General features: G+C 42.3%; 1 protein-coding gene across 1 annotated transcript in view; it reads right to left on the minus strand.

Annotated features, from left to right (window-relative positions):
* The window catches only part of MGA (MAX dimerization protein MGA), a 108,988-nt gene that overhangs the window by 33,137 nt on the left and 47,871 nt on the right, over positions 1-27,980 (minus strand). Inside the window, exons 8-13 of the mRNA XM_081112857.1 lie at positions 27,297-27,955; positions 25,105-25,450; positions 8,723-8,949; positions 7,027-7,203; positions 6,341-6,413; positions 167-684 (exon numbers count right to left, since the gene is read on the minus strand). Of these exons, the coding sequence (XP_080968983.1) occupies positions 167-684; positions 6,341-6,413; positions 7,027-7,203; positions 8,723-8,949; positions 25,105-25,450; positions 27,297-27,955 (2,000 nt within the window). The remainder of the gene's footprint in view (positions 1-166; positions 685-6,340; positions 6,414-7,026; positions 7,204-8,722; positions 8,950-25,104; positions 25,451-27,296; positions 27,956-27,980) is intronic.

Consider the following 27,980-nt stretch of genomic DNA (forward strand, 5'->3'; position numbering starts at 1 on the left):
GGTATGCTTCTAACCTAGACCTATTATAAAAAGAGATAATGATTTTGTCACTCAGTTCCCAGGCATTGTGAAAACAAGTTATAAAAGGCCCCAAGAGGGCTCTGAAAAATAAAGATGTTACCTAAATACAAAAAAGTGCTACACCCAGATTAAAGATAATTCTCACCTGGATAAGCCCAGATGTGCTTGAACTGGGTTTACGTTTATAGGCCACAAGTTTCCCTGCAGGAGAAAGCCCTGCATAAAAGGGCAGACCTTTGCCTCCATGTAATCTCTCCCTCACTGAATCCAGGGCATCTGTCTGCACAGGAGAGATATCATCCATTTTCCCAGGGGATAATGGACCATCAGGAGTCTCTGATCCAGATTTCTCAGCCATATCATCTTGGTCTTGACATGATGGCATAGAGATTTTCACACGAGAAGAATAAACAGGGGGGCTCTTCTCACCCCGGCTCTTTCGCTGAGAAGCCAACTCAATGATGAAGCTGCCCACCTTAAGTGATTGTGGCATGTTGCTATTGATGTGCTGGGATAAGATGCTCAATATCTTGTTCCGATCCTCCTCCCAGTTGCAGTCTGAGATGATTTCTATCAGTTTGGTGGGACCACCAGGTGACCTCTGATGCACATAGGAGGTAGAAGAGGATTCCCCTTCATTACAGGAAGACTTCCAGCTCTTTTCTGATAAGAAATTGAAAGATATTTGTGCATCAAAGCAATTTACACTCTACTTTGAAAGATTTTTACTTTCTCTAAGTTCTCAGAAAAGTACCAGGGGTATAGAAATTCAACAGTTTCCCAATGTCCCATTCCCATGTATTTTCAGTGGTAACATAACACTCATAACTTGGGAATTTTCCAGGAAAAAGATGCCAGAGAATCAGATTATAATAGTCCTCACTCTCCTGCTAACTAGGCTTTCTAATAAAAAGGAAATAGTCCTACTTAAGACTGTTCTAAAAACCCATACCTATTACATGAAAAAGTATTACCTTGCTAACAAATGACCTATAAGCAAGGTTAAAGCTTATTCAGTACTAAAGGCCCGGTGCATGAATTTGTGCATAGGTGGGGTCTGGAGGCCAATCAGGCAGGGCCGGTGGTAGGGGTGAAGGTGGGGGATCAGGGGCTGGGCCTGCAGGGGGGAGGGGTCCCGGGAGATTGGGGGATGATGATCAGGCTGGTTGGCTGCCCCAGTGCACATCATAGGGACTGGTCCTTCTGGTCACTTGGCTTTAATATATATAGATAGTTTAATGTTCTGCTATCCATATAGGCAAAGCAAAGATACTTGCCAGATGCTTTGTAACATGCTATCAATACCAAAAAACAGCAAAACAGTGTTCTGGTTTAAAAACACACACACGTAAAGTGCACTCTATCTCTAATTTCTACTGCAAATACTTCTGAATCACTTTTTGTTTTCTACTTCTGAAATACATTTGTACATCTAGATGTGACTGCTCCACTTCTACATCGTGTGCAGATCACTCAATTCACCATGTTTTATATGTTAACTAGATGTCTACTTAACTAGACACCAAGATTTCTACAGCTGAGTCTCTCAACCAAAGTTCTACAGTTACAGGTATGTCAGAATATAAGATTCCATCAGCCTTCATACTAGTCGTGCTCTCAGGCAGGATCTCTCCACCATAGCAGGCTCCTCTACTTACCTTAGGGTACTATAAAAACATTTTCACTTTTTGTGTGTATTATGCTTTCTTAAAAAAAAAAAAGAAAAAAAAAAAGGTTGGAAGCCACTGCTGCTTTAGTGTCTGAAGTCTTAGGAAGCAAAACCAAAACAAATAGTTAACTCCCTAGACATCATCTCTCACCAAATTAGGCAGTAGCCTCTGCTAGGTAAATCCTTCCTTTCTGCCTCTGCCATTTCTCCAACAGCAACAGCTACTGAGAACCTGAGTAAAAATTTCAATAGCTAAACAAATAGGATTGAGGTTTAAAAAGAAGTTTAAAAGAGAAAATCACAGCCTAGCCGGCATGGCTTAGTAGTTGAGCATTGATCTATAAACCAGGAGGCCACAGTTCAATCCAGTCAGGGCATATGTCTGGGTTGCAGGCTCGATCCCCAGTGTTGGGCATGCAGGAGGCAGCCGATCAATGATTATCTCTCATCATGGATGTTTCTACCTCTTTTACCCTCTCCCTCTCCCTTCCTCTCTGAAATCAATAAAAATATATATATATTTTTAAAAAATTACTAACAATTAGACAGGGATGTCTACTTTCACCACTCTTATTCAACATGGTACTGGAAGTCCTAGCCACAGCAATTACACACAAAATAAAAGGCATCTAAATTGGAAAGAAGTAAAACTGTCATTATGTGCAGATGACATGATACCGCATATAAGGAACCCTAAGGATTCCACCAAAAAACTACTAGAACTGATAAATTCAGTAAAGTAGTAGGATACAACAAATAATACTCAGAAATCAGATATATTTTTATACACCATTAATGGACTATCAGAAAGGGAAACTAAGAAAACAATCCCATATACAACTACCTTCAATAAAGAAAAAAAATGCGTAGGAATAAATTTAACCAAAGAAGTAAAAGAGCTGTATCCAGAAAATTATAAGACAATAAAAAAATAAATTGAAGATACTAATAAAAGGAAACATACACCATGCTCATGGATAAAAAAAATAATAACTAATAAATAATAATACAAGAGCCCTAACCGGTTTGGCTCAGTGGATAGAGCGTCGGCCTGCAGACTGAAAGGTCCCAGGTTTGATTCCGATCAAGGGCATGTATCTGGGTTGCAGGCACATCCCCAGCAGGGGATGTGCAGGAGGCAGCTGATAGATGTTTCTCTCTCATCAATGTTTCTAACTCTCTATCCCTCTCCCTTCCTCTCTGTAAAAAAAATCAATAAAATATATTTAAAAATAATAACAATAATAATACAAGAATAAACTGTGTTTCACATACAACTGTAAACCTGCTTTTGTCCCAACCTGCATACAAAGAACATACAAGTCAACACCAAAAGAAAAACAAACAAAAGAACCCAATTAAAATATGCGCAGAGAACCTAAATAGACATTTCTCCAGAGAACATACAGATGGCCAACAGACATATGAAAAGATGCTCAATGTCACTAATTGTCATAGAAATGCAAAGTAAAAGCACAATGAGATTTCACCTCACACCTCTCAGAATGTTTATTATCAATAAATCGACAAACAAGTGTTGTCAAGGATATTGAAAAAGGGTACTCTTGCGCACTGTTGGTGGGAATACAGATTGGTGCAGCTACTGTGGAAAACAGGATGGAGGTTCCTCAAAAAAATTAAAAATGGAACTACCTTATGACCAGCAATTCTACTTTTGGGCACATATCCAAAGAAACCCAAAACACTAGTTAGAAAGAAAATGTGCACCACTATGTTCATTGCAGCATTATTTACAATAGCCAAGATTTGAAATCAGCTTGGATGAGTGGATAAAAATGTATGGTAGTCCTAACCAGTTTGGCTTAGTGGCTAGAGTGTCAGCTTAGGAACCAAAGGATCCCAGGTTCGATTCCAGTCAAAAGCATGTACCTTGGTTGCAGGCTCCTCCCCGACCCAGGCCCTGGTCAGAGCTCCTGCAGGAGGCAACCAATCGGTGTGTTTTTTTCACATCGATGCTCCTCTCTGTCTTTCCCTCTCTCGTCTACTCTCCCTAAAATTTAATAGAAAAATATCCTTGGGTGAAGATTAACAAAAATAAAAAAAGCTATGGTACACATATATCTACAGTGGAATATTACTCAACCTTTAAAAAGAATGAAATCTGCCCTGACCGGTTTGGCTCAGTGGATAGAGCGTCAGCCTGCGGACCGAAGGGACCGGGTTCAATTCCAGTCAAGGACATGTACCTTGGTTGTGGGCATATCCCCAGTAGGGGTGTGCAGGAGGCAGCTGATCGATGTTCCACTCGCATCGATGTTTCTAACTATCCCTCTCCCTTCCTCGCTGTAAAAAATCAATAAAATATATTAAAAAAAAATAAAAGAATGAAATCTTACCATTTGCAACAGCATGGATGGACCTAGAAGGTATTATGCTAAGTGAAATATGTCAGTCAGAGAAAGATAAACACCATATGATTTCACTTGTATGTGGAATCTAAAGAACAAAATGAAAGAGCAAACAAAATTGAAATGGACTCATAGATACAGAAAACAGACTGATGGCAGAGAAGAGGGGGAGAGGGAGCTTGGGGAATTGGCTTAAAATGGTGAAGGGATTAAGAAGTATGAATTGATAGTCACAAAACAGTCGCAGGGATGTAAAGTACAGCACAGGAAATCTACACTAATAAAAGAGAAAGATGCAAATTGACCATACCTTCGAGATACCCACCGGCCAATCAGGAGTGAGTATGCAAATTAACCCAACAAAGATGGTGGGTTAATTTGCATACACAGGCGCCACGAGGCCAGGGGTGGAGTGGGATGCAGGCATTCCACACCACCCCAGCCACTCCAGGCCTCTGGGCAGCGTGGGAAGGCAGAAAGGCGGCTCCAGCCAGAGTGAAGGCGGTGCCGGCAGCCAGGGAAAGGAAGGCCAATTCTTGCACGAATCTTCATGCATCGGGCCTCTAGTATAGTCAATAATCCTATCTAATAAAAGATAAAAAGGGTAATTAACCGTACCTCCGCTATGCTTCCCCTTGGCTAATCAGCGAGATATGCATATTAACTGCCAACAAAGATGGCGGCCGGTAGCCACGCAGCTGAAGCGAGCAGGAGGATTGCTTGTTCCAGTGATGGAGGAAGCCAAGGTTCCCCGTCTGCTGCGGCCTGCTCTAAGCTCCGAAAGCAACAGCTCCAAAAGCAACAAAGTTTCAATTATAGAAGCTAAACAAACTCCAGATACCTGCTTCAGCCAGCTGCGGCCTCAGAGCTGGAGCGAACAGGACGGCAACAAAGTTTCAATTATAGAAGCCAAACAAACCCGAGATACCTGCTTTCAGCCAGCCGTGGCCTCAGAGCTGGGAGTGCCAGATACGGCAACAAAGTTTCAATTATAGAAGGTAAATAAATCCCAGAATAAAAAAAAAGAAAAAAAAGGAGAGGCTGGGAGCTTCAGTCGTCGGTCAACCTGAAAATGGCCCTCAGCCCCTCACCGAGACTGGCCAGGCACCCCAGTGGGGACCCCCACCCTGATCCAGGACACCTTTCAGGGCAAACCAGCCAGCCCCCACCCGTGCATCAGGCCTCTATCCTATATAGTAAAAGGGTAATATGCAAACTGACCCTAACAGCAGAAAGACTGGGAAAGACCACCAGGGGGCAGACGCTCAATGCAGGTGCTGCCCTCTGGTGGTCAGTGTGCTCCCACAAGGGGCAGCTCTGCTCAGCCACAAGCCAGGCTGATGGCTGTCAGTACAGCGGTGGTGGTGGGAGCCTCTCCTGCCTCCTCAGCAGCACTAAGGATGCCCGACTGCAGCTTAGGTCTGCTCCCCGCTGGCAAGTGGACATCCCCCGAGGGCTGCCGGGCTGCCAGAGGGATGTCTGATTGCCAGCTTAGGCCCAATCCCCCGGGGAGCAGGCCTAAGCCAGCAGGTGGTCATCCCCCGAGGGGTCCCAGACTGCGAGAGGGCACAGGCCGGGCTGAGGGGACCCCCTTCCAAGTGCATAAAATTTTGTGCACTGGGCCTCTAGTATTGTAGTAACTATGTATGGTGCCAGGTAGGTACTAGAAATATCGAGGGAAACATTTTGTAAAGTTTATGATCATCTAACCACTATGCAGTACACCTAAAACATACAAAATAATATTAAAATATTAAATGTAAACTGTAATTGAAAAATAAAATTAAAAAGAAAATCACTGACTTCAATCCTAAATGTCTCTTGCAACAACATACCACAGCAATAAATGAATTTTATTTCTTAGAACAGGAGTGATACGGAGACCAAATAACAGGGAAAAACTTATATATCAACTCTATTTTTAGCAGAAGCTAAAAACAGAGTAGGTCAACATATTCTGGATTGGTAATATTAGTTTCCCATCTTTTTTTTTTTTTAATAAATTTTTATTGATTTCAGAGAGAAAGGGAGAGGGAGAGAGAGAGAGAAACATCAATGATGAGAGAGAATCATTGATGGGCTGCCTACTGCATTCTCCACACTGGGGATCGAGCCCGCAACCCGGGTATGTGCCCTTGACCAGAATCAAATCTGGGACCCTTCAGTCTGAAGGCCGATACTCTATCCACTGAGCCAAACCAGCTAGGGCCCCATAGTTTTTATTATAACCCACACCTATATAATTACTATCAAATGATTAAGATCTAGCTTTCATGCTGACCTTGTGATTTATCAGAATCATCCTCGAGGTCACAGGTAATTGGTTTCGAGGGCTGCTGTTCAGCATCGGGCTCCTGAAGAAGAAATAACACAGAGATACTTAAATACTTATATTTAGTATCAATACAGACTGAAATATAAGCATTAAATCTTCCAAAAGCAGCCCTGAAACAGTAGAAAGATTAAAATAACAACAGCTTCATATCTATATACACAGCTGCATTACTATCATATTACGTAGCCCTTGGCAAAAACACAGACTTGTTCTGTAATATCCTTGATAATGACTGAGTCACCAAGAAAAGAATTTACATTGTATTTTATAGTGTATTCTAGTAAAGAAGGAAAAATATTTACTGTTTAATGGACCAAGTTTTAGTTATTTAGAAATTTCACCAATGTGGAAAGAGGCAAATTCTAATAATTACAGATAATTTAATTTAAACTAGAAATGTTTAAACTTTTAAAAATTTTTCTAGCATTAAAAAGAATAATATTTTTATCAACCCTAAGAAACTGTTCTCTAGAATAGGTTTGCAGAGGAACAGATATATTGATATACACATCAAGTAAGCCTTCTCTGCCTCACAAGAATTACTCCAAATTATTCTGGTAGTAATACAAATTCTAATACCAGCAACAGGGAATTGAAAGTTAAAAAGAGAAAGTGTGCAATAAGTAACTCACCTTTGTACTACAGTTCTCAGGACTAGAATGACATGAGCTGAGCTGCAGAAACGATGGGGATGGGGATGGTGACGGCTGTCTCTGTTCCTCTTTTTTTCTTTCATATACTCGAACTCGGGCGCAAGTCATCATACTTTCAAAGTACAAGTAGACTGGATCCTTGTCCTCTTCTCGAATCTGTAAGTTTCATACAATAAAATATTCCAAATATTGGGGGGGAGGAAGGGGAAGTCGCCTATACTTCAAAAGGCAAAGGATGTTTAATTTTTCTTATTACAACACTTGAAATTTTTAAATGAAAACTTTAAAGTTAAATAGTATAAATATAGTTCATATGTGCCGAATCTTGGGGCAATCAGAAAGAAATGAATTCTCTATCAAGAAATTTCAGATCAGTCTGCCTGGCGTGGCTCAGAGGTTGAGTGTCAATTTATGAACGAGGAGGTCACAGCTCAATTCCTGGTCAGGGCACATGCCCGGTTTGCAGGCTTGATCTCCAAGTGGGGGGAGTGCAGGAGGCAGCCAATCAGTTATTCCCTCTCATTACTGATGTTTCTATCTCTTTCTCCCTCCCCTTTCCTCTCGGAAATCAATAAAAACATTAAAAAATTTTTTTTCTTAAGGACACATTTGTAATACCTTAATAAAGGGGGAAAAAAAAGAAATTTCAGATCGTGTCAGTGTTTCTCAAATGATCTGTGGTAAAGTACATTTCTTAATTAATAGTCTAACATAGACTAATACTTTTGTAAAATACAAAAGTAATTACTAGAACAATACAAAATAGATTACTAGAAAAACAAAGGCCAAAATATAAGCACAAGTTTTGCAGTATTAGATTTAATAGATATAAAATGTCTATCAACTTGCTATTAAAGTTTCTAAATATTTACTCTTATTTTCTATATGTACTTATTTCATCACAGATGGGTAACAGTTCTGGATCAGCACTAATACAGAGACCCACTGAAGGGCACTGCACTAAAAGATCTTTCTTCAATTTAATGGACTGGGAAGAGTGAAATGGATTTAGTAATCAAAAATGCTCATCAGCTCTTTTACCTGTCGGTCTTCACATAATCATATTACAACCACTTTTATTTGAACTCTTGAACTTTACTGTTATTGTTATATATAAAGAAATTTGCTTTAAGAAATTTTACTTTTTAAAGTTTTTCCTTAATGATTTTCTAGCAATAACATGTACTACATCTCAATTACTCAATATACTACATTATAGGAATAAGATATGTTAAACGGACTTTTGCAAGTCAGGTTTTCAAAAAGCCCATCTTTATACAATCTTCCTAAAGAAGAGATTTGGCTATATTTAAGAATTACTACTAGTAACCTCTTTCATGACATTTTTTAAGTGCCAGCAACTAAACCAATTAAACCAGAAAGGAGATGGCTTACAGGCAAATTACCTGAAAGCAAAATGATTCATAGAATATAAACCGAAAATTTGGTATACGGATTGAGCAAAAAAGAAAAGAGAGAAAGAACTCACAGACACAGACAGCAGTGTAGTGATTACGGAGGGTGTGGGGGGAAGTCAAGGAAGGTATAGGGAGGGGATAAATGGAAATGGGAAAATAAAATAAAAAGGAAAAGAATTTTTAAAAATTGGTTGAAACCCATTATCTTTACAAATGATTTTTGCAACTTGCAATAAAAGATGAAACTCCAGACTTACTACAGGATTAGGTTTGGGAGTATATGTCCGTGCAGGTTTAATTCCAGGGAGGAGTTTGCCCTTCACAGTAGTAGATGAAACTTCTGGCTGAGGCAACAACAATGGCTTCGTAGGCTCAATGACAGAAGGTGTCGGGATATAAACTGGTTCTGGATCTACTTCACCTTCTACCTTCACCCATAATGGATAATGTCGAACAGGCTGTTCAGGCTCCGTTTCACATATAGCTTAACAAAAGGAAGCATAAGATTTTATTTTTTTAATATATTTTAATTTATTTCAGAGAGGAATAGAGAGGGAGAGAGAGAGAAACATCAATGATGAGCGAGAATCATTAATAGGCTGCCTCCTGCACACAACCTTACTGGGGATCGAGCCCACACCTGGACATGTGCCCTTGACCAGAATCGAACCCAAGACTTTCAGTCCGCAGGCCAACACCCTATCCACTGAGCCAAACTGGCTAGGGCAGGAAGCATAAGATTTTAGATGCCTTTGGCAACAAAAGTTCAATGAGGCATTGCCAATGTAAAATATGCTCCCCCTCATAAAAAGCAGTTAACTCATTAAAACAATCAAATAGCCCTAGCCTGTTTGGCTCAATGGACAGAGCATCAGCCTGTACACTGAAGGGTCCCAGGCTTGATTCCAGTCAAGGACACATGCCCAGGTTGCGGGTTCAATCCCCAGTAGGGGGTGTGCAGGAGGCAGCTGATCAATGATTCTCTCATCTATCATGTTTCTATCTCTCTTCCTCTCCCTCTCTGAAATCAATAAAAATGTTTTTAAAAAAATCAAACAGATACCCCCTAAAAAACCTTTTTTGGCCCTCATGCACCTTAATGTAGTCATCATTTAACCAAATATTTCTTGAATATTATAAACCAGACATTGTTTTATGCACCAAAATGAATAGAGCTTTGAGTAAAACAAAGTTCTTACCCTCACAGTTATAATTCAGTAGGGGAAAACAAACTAACAAACATATAATCCTATCTAATAATAGAGAAACATGGTAATTAACTGTAACTTTGCTACCCTTCCCATTGGCTAATCAGCGAGATATGCATATTAACTGGCAGCCACGCAGCTGAAGCGAACATGAGGCTTGCTTGCTCCAGTGATGGAGGAAGCCAAGGTTCCCCGCCTGCTGCGGCCCAGCTCTGAGCTCCAGATGCAACAATGTTGCAATTATAGAAGCTAAAGAAACCCAGAAACCTGCTTTCAGCCGCCAGTGGGCTCAGAGCTTAGAGCGCCAGTGATGGCAACAGAGTTTCAATTATAGAAGCTAAAGAAACCCAGAAACCTGCTTTCAGCCGCCAGTGGGCTCAGAGCTTAGAGCGCCAGTGATGGCAACAGAGTTTCAATTATAGAAGTTAAACAAACCCAGATACCTGCTTTCAGCCAGCCACAGCCTTAAGCTGGAGCCGAGCCAGAGCTCAGCTCCAGTGACAGCTATAGAAGGTAAATAAATACCAGAATAAAAAAAATAAAAAAAAGCCTGGCCAGCGTGGCTCAGTGGATAGAGCGTCGGCGTGCAGACTGAAGGGTCCCGGGTTCGATTCCGGTCAAGGGCATGTACCTTGGTTGCAGGCACATCCCCAGTAGGGGGTGTGCAGGAGGCAGATGATCAATGTTTCTCTCTCATTGATGTTTCTAACTATCCCTCTCCCTTCCTCTCTGTAAAAAATCAATAAAATACATTTTAAAAAAAAGAAAAAAAGGAGAGGCTAGGAGCTTCAGTCACCCGCCAGCCTAAAAACAGCCCTCAGCCCCTCACCCAGACTGACCAGGCACACCAGTGGGGACCCCCACCCTGAAGGGGGTGTGACCAGCTGCAAACAGGATCATCCCCTCATCCAGGCTGGCCAGGCACCCAAGCGGGACCCCCACCCTGATCCGGGACACCCTTCAGGGCAAACCAGTCGGCCCCCACCCATGCACCAGGCCTCTATCCTATACAGTAGAACGGTAATATGCAAACTGACCCTAAAAGCAGAAGGACTGGGAATGACTGGTCACTATGACACACACTAACCACCAGGGGGCAGACGCTCAATGCAGGAGCTGCCCTCTGGCGGTCAGTGCGCTCTCACATGGGAGGAGCTCTGCTCAGCCACAAGCCAGGCTGATGGCTGTCAGTACAGCGGTGGTGGTGGGAGCCTCTCCTGCCTCCTCAGCAGCGCTAAGGATGACTGACTGCAGCTTAGGTCTGCTCCCCGCTGGCAAGTGGACATCCCCCGAGGGCTGCCGGGCTGCCAGAGGGATGTCTGATTGCCAGCTTAGGCCCAATCCCCCCCGGGGAGCGGGTCTAAGCCAGCAGGTGGTCATCCCCTGAGGGGTCCCAGACTGCGAGAGGGCACAGGCCGGGCTGAGGGACGTCCCCCTCGAGTGCACAAATTTTTGTGCACCGGGTCTCTAGTATCAAATAATAACTGCCAAGTAGAAAAATGTAGCAGCATAAGGAATGAGGCGTTAACAGGAGATGCTATTATATTTAGCAGAGTCAGAAAAGGCCTTCTCTATAATCCAAGAAAGACAACCATTATATACTACACTTTTTTAAATTTTACAACAAATATTTATTGAACTTACTATGTCTGTACTCTAAGAACTTAATTATGTTTTAACTCATTGAACTGTCACAGCAGTCCTTGAGATATTATTATTCCCATTTTTCAGATGCTGAGATTCACTACAGGAAGAGACAGATCAAGATCAAACCCAGTCAACCTGGTTCCAGAGACTGAGCTGTTTCTATTGCCTTCTGATGACAAACTGTATTCAAAAGATAGCCAGGCCCGAGCCAGTTTGCTCAGTGCTTAGAGGGTGGGCCCCTATGAACTGAAGGTTGCAGGTTCAATTCCAATCAAGGGCATGTACCTGGGTCTCAGGTTTGATCCCCAGCCAGTCAGGGCATGTGCAGGAGACAACCAATCGATATGTCTCTCTTACATCGATGTTTCTCTCTCTCTGTCTCTCCCTCTCCCTTCCACTCTCTCTCTAAATAAATGGAAAAAAATATCCTCAGGTGAGAATTAACAAAAAGATAGCCTGAACTCAGCATAGGATAAAAAAAGCAATGGAACACAATAGAGATAAAATCATATTATCAAAAAGTTCTACACAAAGGAAAACAAATTGAGGATCTAGGTTAAGAGGCTTTATTGTTTAAGCAAACTAAGCATCCCAAAAAGAAGACTACAGAGGAGCAAACACCATACTTTGCATTTTAATAGTCAATCCTCAGACAGGATGTAGCTTGTTCTAAGCCAGTGATGGCGAACCTATGACACGCGTGTCAGAGGTGACATGCGAACTCATTTTCTTAGTTGATTTTTCTTTGTTAACACATTGTTTGTGGGTAGTTTTTATCGCGCGCTAACAGGTGGCGCGGGCCATTTTTGCTAATTTTTTGCGCAAGTGGCAACGTTCAGTAAAATTACGATAACTTTAGTTTACATATTTATACGTTACCCGCATTCTACCGCTAGTCTATAAAAAACGTATTAATACGTGTCCCTCGCTCTACTACACTGGTAGAATGTACAAATACGTAAAACGTGTAAACACGTTTCCCACATACAATGTGTTAAATGGCATTTAAATATATAAAATAAATATCAAAAATATACATCTTTGTTTTACTATGGTTGCAAATATCAAAAAATTTCTATATGTGACACGGCACCAGAGTTAAGTTACGGTTTTTCAAAATGCTGACATGCCGAGCTCAAAAGGTTTGCCATCACTGTTCTAAGCCAAAGATCCAAAATCTTTTCCTAAAGTTACATAATGTGTGAATGACCAGCATTCCCAGTTACTTCAAATAATCCTATATAATAAAAGCCTAATACGCAAATTGACCAAACAGCGGAACTACCAGTCGGCGGGGAGCGGGGCTGGTGATTGGCAGCAACCAGCAGTGGGCCAGCCACTCACCAACCGGTGCGTCCCCTGATCTGCCCGATTGGCCCGCAGGTCACCTCCCACAGAGGGAGGCCAGACTGCAGCTTAGACATCCCCTGAGGGCTCCTGGACTGTGACAGGGCGCAGGCTGGGCTGAGGGAACCCCGCCCCCGAGTGCACAAATTTTCGTGCACCAGGCCTCTAGTCTATATATAAAAGCCTAATATGCAAAGTGTCCCCTCAGGAGTTTGACCGACCTGGAGTTCGATCTCTCGCTATGATGTGCACTGACCACCAGGGGGCGGCTCAGAATGAAGGAAGGCCCCAGCCACTAGGGACTCTACCTGTGCACAAATTTTGTGCACTGGGCCTCTAGTCTTTCATAACAAAGAAGAATACAAAATGCTACCTGATTTATAAGCAGTACATCTGCTCTGAATATTAAGATCCCACTAGTAAAGAATAATTTTGTCTAAAGGGCTCCTACAGCTAACATGCAGAGCATAACTACAAAATGGAAATTAGAAATGAAAATGGAAACACAACATACTAAAACTTATAGACAGAGGGAAAATTTATAACTACAAATGCTTACACTAAAAAACATGAACGCTCTCAAATAATCCAACTGGACAACTTAAGGAACTAGAAAAAAACTAAACAAACTAAAGCCAAAGCTAGAGAGAAAGAAAATAATAAAGTTGAGAGCAGAAATATAGAAAATAGAAAAATACAATCAATATAACCAAAAGTTGCTTCAAAAACATGAACAAAGTTGTCATAACTTTTCCTAAATGGACTTAGAAAAAATGACTCAAATTATTAAAATCAGAAATAAAAAAGATTATAAAACTGTACAATAACTGTAGGCCAACAAACAGGATAACCTAAATGAAACAGACAAACCGCTACAAGCACAATACCTACCAAGAAATAACCAATGTGAATAGACCTAAAACTTATAAAGATATTGAATCAGTAATCAAAAATTCCCAACAACACAGAACTTGGACCCAGACTCATACGGGAGAAACTGGACTGTCTGGCATCGGTCAGAACTGGAGGACAGCTTTCTCTCGGAGGTGCTTGCAGCGACTGCCGGGACACGGAGAAGCGGGGCCTCTGAGGGCAGCCATAGCTGCTTGCTCCACCCTGTTGATCTCCTGGGACCCCAGCCCCGCCCAAGCTGTGTGCATTGGCTTTTGCATATGAAAGGCCTGGCCCTTTGCAATCTAAAAATTACCTAACAAACTGCAGCTGGCCCAAGGCCCCAAGGCAACTCACATTGCTTCACAGCTGAGCTCCTGCTAGGTAGCCTCAAGGAGAGGCTAGATTAGCAACTCCTTAGAGATCCAGGAGGCAGTGTGCCCAGTGGTCAGAGTGGGACCATCCAGATTGCAGCTCCTCAGATCCATTAAGGACACACTCAGGGGGCAGACTCAGTGAGCACCAAAGGCCCACTAAAGCAAGTCTTGCCCTGGAGAGGCGCCTCCACCCCAGAAGTTCTCCCACTGCAGACACAGCTGATTCTCACAGCCAATTAGCCTGAAGGTCAATTCCTCCCAGTGATACCTACAACAATCAAGACTTAACTACAATCAATAAGACTGTGCACAAAGCCCACAAGGGGGTGCACCAAGAGTGTCCACCTCAGGTAATTGGGGAGGCTGAGCCACTGGGCCCTATAGGACACCTAGCACACAAAGCCAGTCTATCAACACAGGGAAGCATAAAAAATGCGGAGACAAAGGAACAGGACACAAATGACAGAAATGGAGGAAAGCAAACGACTGAATATAGAGTTCAAAACCACACTTTTAAGGTTTTTCCAGAACTTTCTAGAAACCGCCAATAAATGTAGTGAGGCCCTCAAGAAATTTAGTGAGACCCTCGAGGTTATGAAAAAGGACCAACTAGAAATTAAGCATACACTGACTGAAATAAAGGATATCATGCAGAGTTCCAACAGCAGACTAGAGGATCGCAAGAATCATATCAAAGATTTGAAATACAGCCGAAACCGGTTTGGCTCAGTGGATAGAGCGTCGGCCTGCGGACTGAAAAGTCCCAGGTTCGATTCCGGTCAAGGGCATGTACCTGGGTTGCGGGCACATCCCGGTGGGAGATGTGCAGGAGGCGGCTGATCAATGTTTCTCTCCTATCGATGTTTCTAGCTCTCTATCTCTCTCCCTTCCTCTCTGTAAAAAACCAATAAAATATATTTAAAAAAAAAAAGATTTGAAATACAAAGAAGCAAAAAACACCCAACCAGAAAAGCAAAATGAAAAAAGAATCCAAAAATACGAAGATAGTGTAAGGAGCCTCTGGGACAGCTTCAAGCATACCAACATCAGAATTATAGGGGTGCCAGAAGATGACAGAGAGCAAGATATTGAAAACCTATTTGAAGAAATAATGACAGAAAACTTCCCCCACCTGGTGAAAGAAATAGACTTACAAGTCCAGAAAGTGCAGAGGACCCCAAACAAAAGGAATCCAAAGAGGACCACACCAAGACACATCATAATTAAAATGCCAAGAGCAAAAGATAAAGAGAGAATCTTAAAAACAGCAAGAGAAAGAAACTCACTTACCTACAAGGGAATACCCATACGACTGTCAGCTGATTTCTCAACAGAAACTTTGCAGGCCAGAAGGGAGTGGCAAGAAATATTCAAAGTGATGAATACCAAGAACCTACAACCAAGATCACTTTATCCAGCAAAGCTATCATTCAGAATTGAAGGTCAGATAAAGAGCTTCACAGATAAGGAAAAGCTAAAGGAGTTCATTACCACCAAACCAATATTATATGAAATGCTGAAAGGTATCCTTTAAGAAGAGGAAGAAGAAGAAAAAGGTAAAGATACAAATTATGAACAACAAATACACATCTATCAACAAGTGAATCTAAAAATCAAGTGAATAAATAATCTGATGAACAGAATAAGCTGGTGATTATAACAGAATCAGGGACATAGAAAGGAAGTGGACTGACTATTCTTGGGGGGGAAAGGGGTGTGGGGGATGCAGGAAGAGATTGGACAAAAATCGTGCACCTATGGATGAGGACAGTGTGGGGGGGGGGGCGCTGAAGGCGGAGGGGGGTGGGGGAACCGGGTGGAGGGGAGCTATGGGGGGAAAAAAGAGTAACAACTGTAATAATCTGAACAATAAAGATTTAAGTTAAAAAAAAAATTCCCAACAAAGCCTGATGGCTACCTAATGAATTCTACCAAATACTAAACGAAGAACTAATATCAATCCTTCTCAAACTTTTCCAAAACAAACAAACAAAAAAAAAACAAAACCTGAAGGATACAGCAAAATAGGAGGAATCACAATACCAGTTTTCAAGGTATACTACAAAGCCATCGTAATCAAAACAGTTTGGTACTGGCACAAGAGCAGGCATATAGATTAATGGAACAGGACAAAAGAACCCAGAAGTCAACCCAAGCCATTACACTTAATTAATATTTGACAAAGGAGGCAAGAGCATACAATGGAATCAACAGAGTCTCTTCAATAAATGGTGTTGGGAAAATTGGACAGATACATGCAAAAAAATGAAACTAGACCACCAACTTACACCATACACCAAGAATAAACTCAAAATAAAAGACTTAAATTTAAATGTAAGTCATGAAACTATAAAAATCTTAGAAAAATCTATAGGGAGCAAAATCTCAGACATCTCTCGGAGCAATATGTTTACAGATACATCTCCAAGGCAAAGGAAACTAAGGAGAAAATAAACAAATGGCACTACATCAAAATAAAAAGCTTCTGCACAGCAAAACAAAAAGTGAGCCTACTGCATGGGAGAAAAATATTTGGCAATGATACATCTGATAAAGGGTTAATATCCAAAATTCATACAACCTAACAAAAGGAAGTCAAACAATCCAATCAAAAAATGGGCAAAGGACCTAAAGAGACATTTCTCCAAAGTGGACATACAGATGGCCAGAAGACATATGAAAAAATGCTCAAAGTCACTGGTCATCAGAGAGATGCAAATTAAAACAATGAGGTATCACCTCACACCTGTCAGAATGACTACCATCAACAAATCCACAAACGACAAGTACTGGTGAGGATGTGGAGAAAAAGGAACCCTAGTACACTGCTGGTGGGAATGCAGACTGGGGCCGCCATTATGTAAAACAGTATGGAGTTTCCTGAAAAAATTAAATATGGAACTGCCATTTAACCCAGTGATCCTGTTTCTAGGAATATATCCTAAGAAACCCAAAACACCGATCAGAAAGAATGTATGCACCCCTATGTTCATAGCAGCACAATTTACAATTGCTCAGATCTGGAAACAGCCCAAGTGCCCATCAGTAGATGAGTGGATAAAAAAGCTGTGGTACATTTATACCATGGAATACTATGTAGCAATACAAAAGAAGAATCTCTTACCCTTTGAGACAGCATGGAGGGACCTGGAGTACCTAAGTGAAATAAGTCATTCAGAGAAAAACAAGTTGATCTCACTCATATGTGGAATCTAAGTAACAAAATTAATGGGTGAACAAATGGATCCAAACATATGGAAGCATGGAACAGAGTTCAGAATCTCTGAGGGAAAGTGGGGAAGGGTGGGTGGATGGGAAGTAATCAACCAAAGACCTTGTATGCATATACGCATAACCCATGTACACAGACAACAGGATGCTAAAGACCTGGGGCGGAGGGTGGGGCGGGCTAGAGGGGGGTCAATGAGGGACAAAGAGGGACATATGTAATACTTTCAACAATAAAGAATTATTTTTTTAAAAAATACTATTCAAAGCAATCTACAGATTCAATGTAATGTTTATCAAAATCCCAATAATGTTTTCTGCAAAAATAGAAATAGAAAAATCCTCTCTAAAATTCATATGGTATTTCAAGGGACCCCAAATAGCCAAAACAATCTTTAAAAATATCAAGCCTAGAAGACCCACACCTGCTAATTTCAAAACTTACTTACAAAGCTACAATAACCAACACAGTGCAGTAGTGGCGTAAAGGCAGACATATAAGCCAGTGGAATTTAATAGATAGCCCCAAAATAAACTCCTGCATATATGGTCAAGTAATTTTCGACAAGGATGCAAAGACCATTCAATAGAAAAAGAACAATCTTTGCAACAAATGGTGTTGGGAAAGCTAGATATTCATATGTAAAAGAATGAAGCTGGACCCTTACCTAACACCACATATACAAAAATTAACTCAAAATGAATCAAGGATCTAAAGTAAGACCTAAAACAGGGGTGGGCAACCCCTGGCACGTGTGCCAAACATGGCACGCCAGTAACTTTTGCTGGCACATGAAACCCTCTCTTATAATCTTTCATTTACAATTTTTGTGAACATTTGAATGACTTAAATTACAAAGAACTGGCAAGACACTTAATGTTGTTTGGTTACATAAAGGCTTTTGAAAAGAAACTGGAAGTCTTTAAGAGGGATGTGAATGGTGAGAGATTTAGGTATTTCCAAAACCTCAAGAGGCACATCAAAGACCTCCCAAAAGATGACAGAACAGACTGTCAAAGCCTTCAAAAGCTGTTTTTAAACATCATCGAGTCAACTATTGAGCAGTTCTTCTCAAGATTTGCGAAATTCAGAGAACTGGAAGAGACAGCAAAATTCATGAGGTTTCCAGAAAGCATGAAACTGGAGGAACTAAACTTACAAATGTTTTCATGGATAGACATGGCTGACTTTGAAATGCAGTTGATTGAATTTCAGAGTAGCTCAATTTGGAAGCAGAAATTTATTGACCTTTGTTATGGGGTGGGGCCACAATATTAGTAACAAAGAAACAGAATTTCCAGAGGATGAGACCCAGAAGTCAGGATTTTAAAAAGATTCCCAGGTGATTCTAATGTGCAGCCAAGGTTGAGAACCACTGCTCTAGAGAATGACAGTTTGCAGCTTACTTTAAACATTAGAATCAAAGGAGAAGACTTAAGGAACATGAATGAAATCCAATGCTAGTAGATTAAGTAGGTGGGAGAAAGCACGACAGGGAATTCTCCAGGAATGGATAAGATGCAAAATGGAGAAACACATACTTCATTTACATTGGTGGATACAGGACTGTTAATATCATTTACAGCACATAGAGATGGTAGGCAGCAAACAAGGTAATAATGAGGGCTTCTATGATCTGGTGGTGTATACTCTGGTGCTGGTAGTTGTGCCTTTGAGGGGTATGAAAAGAAAACCAATCTTGACTTTTCAAATATATGTTATCCTAGGTGCATAAGAAAAATGGATAGAGTTCACTTAAAAAACCATCTTTGCTAAGAAAGCTATAGGCCTAGGATGTGACAGCACACTATGACATGCCCAGTTAGGATTTTGTGATCAGACCACACTGTGTGGTTACGTTTGGTCAATTAGTTGTTATATACCAACTAGAGGCCCAGTGCATGAAATTTGTACACTAAGGGGGGGAGAGGAACGGGGGGAGGGGGGAGCCCTCAGCCCTGCCTGCACCCTCTTGCAGTCCACGAGCCCTCAGGGGATGTCCAACTGGCAGCTTAAGCCCACTCTCTACAGGGAGCAGGCCTAAGCTGGCATTCAGAAATCCTTAGCACTGCCACAGAGGCGGGAGAGGCTCCTGCCACTGCCGCTGCACTCACCAGCTGTGAGCAAGCTTCTGGCTGAGCAGCGCTCCCCCTATGGGAGTGCACTGTCCACCAGGGGGCAGCTCCTGTGTTGAGCATCTGCCCCCTGGTGATCAGTGCACGTTACAGCAACCGGTCATTCTGCCATTCGGTTGACGTGCATATTAGCCTTTTATTATATAGGATAGCAAACCACCAGAAAGAGAAATTAAGAATACTAACTCACTTACAATTCCAAAATATCTAAGGAACTCATACAACTAAACACACACAAAAATAATAACAATAATAATGCAACTTAAAAATGGACCTATGACCCGAATAGACCTTTCTCCAAAGAGGACCTACAAATGGGCGACAGACATAGGAAAAGATGCTCAATATCTAATTATTCAGGGATATAAAGTTAAAACCACAAATAGATAGCACCTCACACCTGTCAGAATATATCATCAATAAATCAACAACTGAATGTTGGCAAGATATAGCAAAAAGGAAAACCTTGTGCACTGTTGGTGGGACTACAAATTGGTGGAACCACTATGGAAAACAGTGTGGAGGTTCCTCAAAAAATTAAAAATAAAAATAGAACTACCATATGACCCAGCAACCCCAATTCTAGGTATTTATCCAAAGAAATCCAAAACACCAATTAAAAAAGTTGTATGTATCCCTATGTTCATTAAAGTATTACTTACAATAACCAATATATAGAAGCAACCTAAGTGTTCACTGACTGAATACTGGATAAAGAAGAGGTGGTATGTGCCAAAACCGGTTTGGCTCAGTGGATAGAGCGTCGGCCTGCGGACTGAAGGGTCCCAGGTTCGATTCCGGTCAAGGGCATGTACCTGGGTTGCGGGCACATCCCCAGTGGGAGATGTGCGGGAGGCAGCTGATCGATGTTTCTCTCTCATCGATGTTTCTGACTCGCTATCTCTCTCCCCTCCTCTCTGTAAAAAATCAATAAAATATATTTAAAAAAAAAAAAAAAAAAGAGGTGGTATGGTATATTACTCAGCCATAACACAGAATATAATCTCTCATTTGCGACAGCATGGATGGACCTAGAGAGTATTTTGCTAACAGAAATAAGTCAGACAAAGACAAATACCATATAATTTCACTTATACGTGGAATCGAAAAAGCGGACAGACAAAAAAGGAATAAACCTACAGAGAACAAACTGATGGTTGCCAGATGGGAGGAAATTGGGGGGAAAATGTGAAAAAGGGGAATTAAGAAGCACAAATTGGCAGTTATAAAACAGTCACAGAGATATAAAGTACAACATAGGGAATGTAATCTACACTAATACAAGAGAAACATGCAAATTAACCATCACTCTGCTACACCCACCAGCCAATCAGGAGCGAGTATGCAAATTAACCCAACTAAGATGGCGGCGGCCATGGACTTGGAGCGAGCAGGAGGCTTGGGTTGCCCCCTGGCAATGGAGCAAGCCAAGCTTCCCGCCTGCCCTGGCCAGCCCTGGGCTCTGCTCAAGGCTACAAAGTTTCAATTATAGAAGATAAATAAATCCCAGATACCTACTTCCAGCCTGCCCTGGCCTCCCTCAAGGAGGTGCTGAAAAAAAAGAAAAGAAAAAAAGGCCGAAACCGGTTTGGCTCAGTGGATAGAGCGTCGGCCTGCGGACTGAAGGGTCCCAGGTTTGATTCCGGTCAAGGGCATGTACCTGGGTTGTGGGCACATCCCCAGTAGGAGATGTGCAGGAGGCGGCTGATCGATGTTTCTCTCCCATCGATGTTTCTAACTCTCTATCTCTCTCCCTTCCTCTCTGTAAAAAATCAATAAAATATATTTTTTTAAAAAAAAAGAAAAAAGAAAAAAAGGAGAGGCTGGGAGCTTGGGTCGCCAGGGGGCGTGGCCAGCCTGAAAACAGCCATCAGCCCCTCACCCAGGCTGGCCAGGCACCCCAGTGGAACACCCCCCCATCCTGAAGGGGCTGTGGGCAGCCTGCAAACAGCCATCAGCCCCTCACCCAGGCTGGCCAGGCACCCCGGCAGGGACCTCCACCCTGAAGGGGGTGTGGGTCCCTGCTGGGGGGCTTGGCCAGACTGCAAACAGCCATCAGCCCCTCACCCAGGCTGGCCAGGCACCCCAGCAGGACCCCCACCCTGATCCGGGACACCCTTCAGGGCAAACCAGCCGGCCCCCACCCATGCTCCAGGCCTCTATCTATACTAATAAAAGGGTAATATGCTAATTAGACTGAGAGACCTTCCAGGAGACCTTCCAGACGTTCTTCTGGACAAAGCCATGGTGGCGGGGCCAAGGTAGAGGCAGTTAGAGGCCAAGAGAGGAGGGCAGTTGTGGATGATCAGGCCAGGATGGGACAACAGTTGTGGGTGATCAGGCTGATGCGGAGCGGGGCCATTGGGGGTAAGCAGACCAGCAGGGGGGTCAGTTGGGGGCAAGCAGGCCATCAGTGGGGATCAGTTGGAGGTTATCAGGACAGCGGGGGGGGGGGGGGCAATTTGGAGTGAGCAGGGGGACAGTTGGGGGTGAGCAGGCCAGTAGGGAGGGAAAGTGGGGGCGAGCAGGCCAGTAGGGGCACATTTGGGGGTGAGCAGGCCAGCAGGCAGAGTGGTTAGGGGCAATCAGGCAGGCAGGCAGGCAGGTGAGTGGTTAGGAGCCAGCAGTCCCGGATTGTGAGAGGGATGTCCGACTGCCAGTTTAGGCCTGATCCCTGTAAACCAGCAGTAGGACATCCTTCCAGGGGTCCCAGATTGGAGAGGGTACAGGCTGGGCTGAGGGATACCCCCACCCCATGCATAAATTTCATGCACCAGGCCACTAGTCTATATATATAAAAGCCAAGCAACCAAATGGTAGAATGACCAGAACGACCAGTGGCTATGACACGCACTGTGGTGGCCAATCAGCCCAATCAGGGGCAAGGCCAGCCAGCCAACCAACACCCACAGCCCCTCCCCACTGCCAACCCTCCCCCCAAATTGGCCCCCACCCACTCCAATCACTGAAGTGTGACCTGAATGATGAGTGATCCGGAGGAAAACTGCTCACGGTCTGGACCATCAGTCAGGTGCCCAGGAGAGGTGCCCAGCACAACCACCATCTTCGCCCCCCTCCCCCCGTGTCCCCGATCAGCCCCCCCAACCCCATGCAGTCAGGTGCCCAGGAGAGGTGCCCAGCACAACCACCATCTTCCTGCGTTCTTGCTCCACTGCTTACTACCAAAGAGGGCAGCCACATCACCACACAGCCTCTCTTTAGAGGGTTTGTCAGTAGGGAACTAAACCACATTACCTGTCTAGGGAGAGGCTTAGAAATGGAAGCTGTAAGTGTCCCTGACACTAAAGTGCCTTTGAAGCTTCAACTTATCTGAAAGCCAACAGCAAAAGTGTATATACCCTGCAAAAATCTTTGACACTAATAACCTGGCCGGCCCCGCCCCCAATCACCCCACCCCCACCCCGATCAGGACGGGCAGCCGGACTCCAGCCATGCACAACGGCCTGGCTGGTGATTTGGGCCATCTCACCCAGTCCAGATTGGGGCAATGGGGGCCAGCCGCCAGCCAGCTAAAAATTAATTTTTAAAAAATCATAATAAGGTATCAATTTCTGTCTATCAATTTGAATATCCAATGTTAAGAGTATAGAATTGGCACTATCTAAATATTGGTAAATATGTGATTGGTACAACTCTAGTAGCATCTATTAATGTTTAAAGTGCACTCACTGTCTCAGGAATTCCACTTTTAATAGTTTATCCTGAACATGGATGCTCATCACAGTACTATCTATAATAAAGAAAATCCAAAAAGGCTAAATGTCCAACAAAAAAGACTATAACAACATGAAACTAAAATTATAACATAGATCTACACTTGCTAATAGGAAAAGTAGAATATTTCATTATATTAAATTTCTAAAGATTATGATACTACATATACAGTAGTACCATTTCTATTAAAATATATATATGTATACACACAAGTGGATTAACAGAAAATCTGGAAAGAACATACATCGAAATATCAATCACCCACTCTGATTGGAATAAATACATGGCAAGCAGTAGCAAACGTAAATATAAACTGCCAATAAAAGAATATTAATCCCCTAATCGACTAATTTAAAAGAAACTTTTAAATTATATAAAATTTTTTTCATATTTAAACAAAATAAAATTATATAGTAGAAAGGAAAAATCAAGACTGAAATATGTAACTTCATCTACATGATAGTTTATCAAAAAGGAATAAGCTTTTAAAAGAGTGTAACAACGCTCAAGTTAGTTATGCCCACTCTATTCCCAAATCTCCAATCTCCTGGTTCATGCCTCAAACCGTGACCGGAAAGTCTTGTTGCAAATTTCTTCTTTTAGAAAATAAAATGTATTAGTTAACTTGATTATGGTTATATCACAATGTATACACATGCCAAATCATCATGTTGTACACTTTACGTGCGATTTTATTTGTCAACAAGAGGCCCGGTGCACGAAAATTCATGCACTGGGGGGAAGGGGGTGTCTCCTCACCCTGGCCTGCCCCCCCTCACAGTCCAGGAGCCCTCAGGGAATGTCCTACTGATGGCTTAGGCCCGCTTCTCATGGGAAGCGGGCCTAAGCCGCAGTCTGGCCTCCCTCTGCAGGAAGCGACTGGCCAATCAGGGGAAGGCACCGCTCCTATCACCCCCTCGCTACTGTTGCCTCTGGCCTCCCTCTGCGGGAGGAAACCAGGCCAATCAGGGGAAGGCGCCGCCCCCATTATCCCACTGCTACCACCACAGCCAGCTGCTATGGCTGCAAAACCTGAGCCCCGGGCCTTGCAGCTGCCGCCATGGCTGCCTGCCCTTAGTCCTCACAGCGCCGCTGCAACTGCCTGCCTTCAGCCCTTGCAGCCACTGCGGCTTTGTCCGGAAGGACCTCTGGAAGATGTCCACTCTAATTAGCATATTACCCTCTTATTAGTATAGATTAAACCTAAATAAAGCTGAGGGAGAGAATATAGTAAATTGTACTGATCATCTGTATATTAAAAGAACACTGGGGTTGGGATTCTCAGAAAAATAGATAAAGTGTCAAAGGCATTCTGGGAGTCCAAATAAAAGAATGATTCAAATTTCAAATTTAGCACACAAAAAAGTCATCTTCAAAAGGAAATTGTCATTGTAGAACACAATGCCATACAGAAAGAGCATTTAAGGATGGTAAGAATTTCTCAAAAAAATTTTTAAATATATTTTATTGATTTTTACAGAGAGGAAGGGAAAGGGATTGAGAGTTAGAAACATTGATGAGAGAGAAACATCGATCAGCTGCCTCCTGCACACCCCCCACTGGGGATGTGCCCACAACCAAGGCACATCCCTTGACCAGAATCAAACCCGGGACCCTTCAGTCCGCAGGCTGACGCTCTATCCACTGAGGCAAACCAGTTAGGGCTCTCAAAATTCTTATTAGATCATAGATCAGTATTAAAGTAAGAAATACTGCCCTAACCAGTTTGGCTCAGTGGATAGAGTGTTGGCCTGTGGACTTAAGGGTGCCAGGTTCGATTCCAGTCAAGGGCATGTAACTTGGTTTCGGGCACATTCCCAGAGGGGGGTGTGCAGTAGGCAGCTGATTGATGTTTCTCTCTCATCGATGTTTCTAACTCTCTATCCCTCGCCCTCTCCCTTCCTCTCTGTAAAAAATCAATAAAATATATCTAAAAAATAAATAAATAAAAATAAATAAAATCTAGGCATCTCATATAAAACGAAATACTAATACTACTTGAAATAGGTTTTCAAATAACCATACTTTTCTAAAAAATTAAACTGTAGTGTTTTAAGTCTTACTACTCACTGTATTCCAGCTTCTTTCTCTTCTTTTTCTCTTTCAATTGTTCTTCCTCTTCCTTGACTCCCTCCACTTCTTCCCTTTGCTCGTCTCCCATAGTATCATAACATACTGCATCACGATGAGCAGTCTTCCTCTGGAAATGCTTAGTTTTGGATCCCCCTTTTACAAGTACAACTTTTCTTTTCAAACAAGTGCAGCCAAACATGCAGTCTGGTCGGCGGCAGTGAGCAGGCTGGCGCTTCTCCAAAGCTAGACTGGAACATATGCAACCCAATCGACAGAAGTCATTGTTGCAAGGAGGTGCCCGCTTCCTTATGATTGTGTGGATGGGTTTAGTTTTGAGAGATGCCTAAAGTGAAAGCAGAAAATTGTAAATCTACTAAATCATCCCCCAAGACCACCACCAACCTACAGTCATGTTGGTCTGCCTTCTTCTCTGTCTCTGAGTACTCGGTACTACGAGCACAAGATTAGGGCAGATTCAAATGAAAGAACATGAATTTAACAGAACTCAGAGCAATCTCCCATTCTAATGCATAGCTCAGGCAAGCAAGAGAATATTTTAATTAATTATGAGCCAAAATATCAACAAAGATGAAGTTACCCTCAATAGAAATCACACATAATGTTGTAGATCAGAGGTTGACTACATAAGGCACAAGGACCAAATCCAGCTTGTTTCATAAATAAAGTTTCACTGGAACACAACCAGACTTATTCATTTAAATAATGTCCATGGCATAACAACAGCAGGGTTGAGAAACTGCAATAGAGTGCATGGCCCACAAAACCTAAAATATTTACTGTCTTTTTTATAGAAAGTTTGTGGACCCCTAATCTATGGTAATTCATAAAAAAGGAATAACAACATACATGCATAAAAGTCTTTAGAAATGATTAATCATAAAGGACACTTTATTTATTTATTTATTTATTTATTTAAATATATTTTATTAATTTTTTACAGAGAGGAAGGGAGAGAGATAGTTAGAAACATCGATGAGAGAGAAACATCGATCAGCTGCCTCCTGCACACTGCCCCCTGGGAATGTGCCTGCAACCCAGGCACACGCCCTTGACCGGAATCAAACATGGGACCTTTCAGTCCGCAGGCTGACGCTCTATCCACTGAGCCAAACCGGTTTCGGCAACACACTTTCTCTATTTAGTTCCAACATCTAATATCTTCAACTCTAGAATAGTCACAGAATTTAAAATGGAAGATACAGAAATTTCATGACAAGAAAATTATCTTCATTTTGTTGGGTCATTTTACATTAATAGAAACTAAGATAGGTGAAGCAATAACAAATGAAAATTCTTAATATAAAATTTTAGCCCGGGCTGGTGTAGTTCAGTTGGTTGGAGCATCGTCCCATGCACCAAAGGGTTATGGTTTTGATTCCCGATCAGAGCACATATCCAGGCTTCGGGTTTGATCCCTAGTCAGCGCACGTACAGGAGGTAACCGATCAATGTTTCTCTCTCTCTCTTTCTCTCTCTCTCCCCCTTCCCCCTTCCTCTGTTTCTAAAATCAATAAAAAACATATCCTCACCCTAACCGGTTTGGTTCAGTGGATAAGAGCGTCGGCCTGCGGACTCAAGGGTCCCAGGTTCGATTCGGTCAAGGGAATGTACCTTGGTTGTGGGCACATCCCCAGTGGGAAGTGTGCAGGAGGCAGCTGATCGGTGTTTCTCTCTCATCGATGTTTCTAACTCTCTATCCCTCTCCCTTCCTCTCTGTAAAAAATCAATAAAATATATTTTAAAAAATCCTCAAATGAGGAATAAAAACTATGTTTTTAAGACAAAAGCTTTTTCTGCATAGGTTTATAATTTTTTTTGGATTTGGGGGGGGATTCAGTACCTTTTAAGCAGAATTTTAAAAGCTATTTTAACAAGATCAGCAAATATACTTGCCCACACACTGGAGAATAAAATTAGAGACTTTCAGAATGGCCAGCTGCCTTTATACAGAAAAGGAATATTATTCAAAAACACAAAAGTACTGTTTCCCTCTGGAACAGGGATCTACACATAGGTATCTAGTTGATGAAGAACAAAAGTGGAACACACCTCCTTAATTGTCACTAAACTAACTAAATGTCCAATCCTCCTGCTAAAAAACCCCATCCCCCTTATTAAACTAATTTTTTATAGCCAAGAATGCTTCTGGAAAACAACAGATAACTTACTTGAGCCGTAAGCAGAGTTGTTAAAGATACATCTGCTCGCTCTTCAGTGATATAGGTCCTTGGTTTTCCTTCCCAAAGTGCACAATCTTCCAGGTCCATTAGCTTCACTTGAGATTTAGACAAGCCTGGAGGGCGAGTTCCCTGTTGCTGCTGCTGCTGATGGTGTGCGTGCCGCAAATTAATTTGCTTTGGGAATGTATTTTCATCTAAAGTTGGTACAACAAAGTTATTCACCTGATTTTCTGAGATGGTGCCTGAAGAATTCTTGGTAACCTTATCTCCTGGAACAGTATGAGTGTGCTTCTGCTTTAGTGAAACAGGGTATGGCAAAATAGATTTATAAGATGATTTACTTCGGCCACTGTAAGTTGCCTGTTTGTTTTGAGACTTTGCCTTTCGAGATGCAGGGGGTACAGAATGAGGCTTTATAGAATAAGAGGTAGAAGGGGAAATGGTTGATTGCTTCTTTAGTACACTATCAAGTGTTCGTACATAGCTAGTACTCTTAGTGGGAAGCTGGTATACGACAGGAGATGTGGGAGCATTAGAAGAGAAACCCATGCTTGTTTCCATCAGCTTGCCTTCATTTTCCAAGTATTCATCCAGCTTATCACTGCAGAAAGCAGAACGGTTTTTCAGTGGACCTTCTGAATTTCCACCTAGACATAAGAAGGCAGAGAAACT

The sequence above is a fragment of the Myotis nattereri genome (genome assembly GCF_964212035.1).
Source record: "Myotis nattereri genome assembly, chromosome: 1".
In the NCBI taxonomy this organism is placed as follows: domain Eukaryota; kingdom Metazoa; phylum Chordata; class Mammalia; order Chiroptera; family Vespertilionidae; genus Myotis; species Myotis nattereri.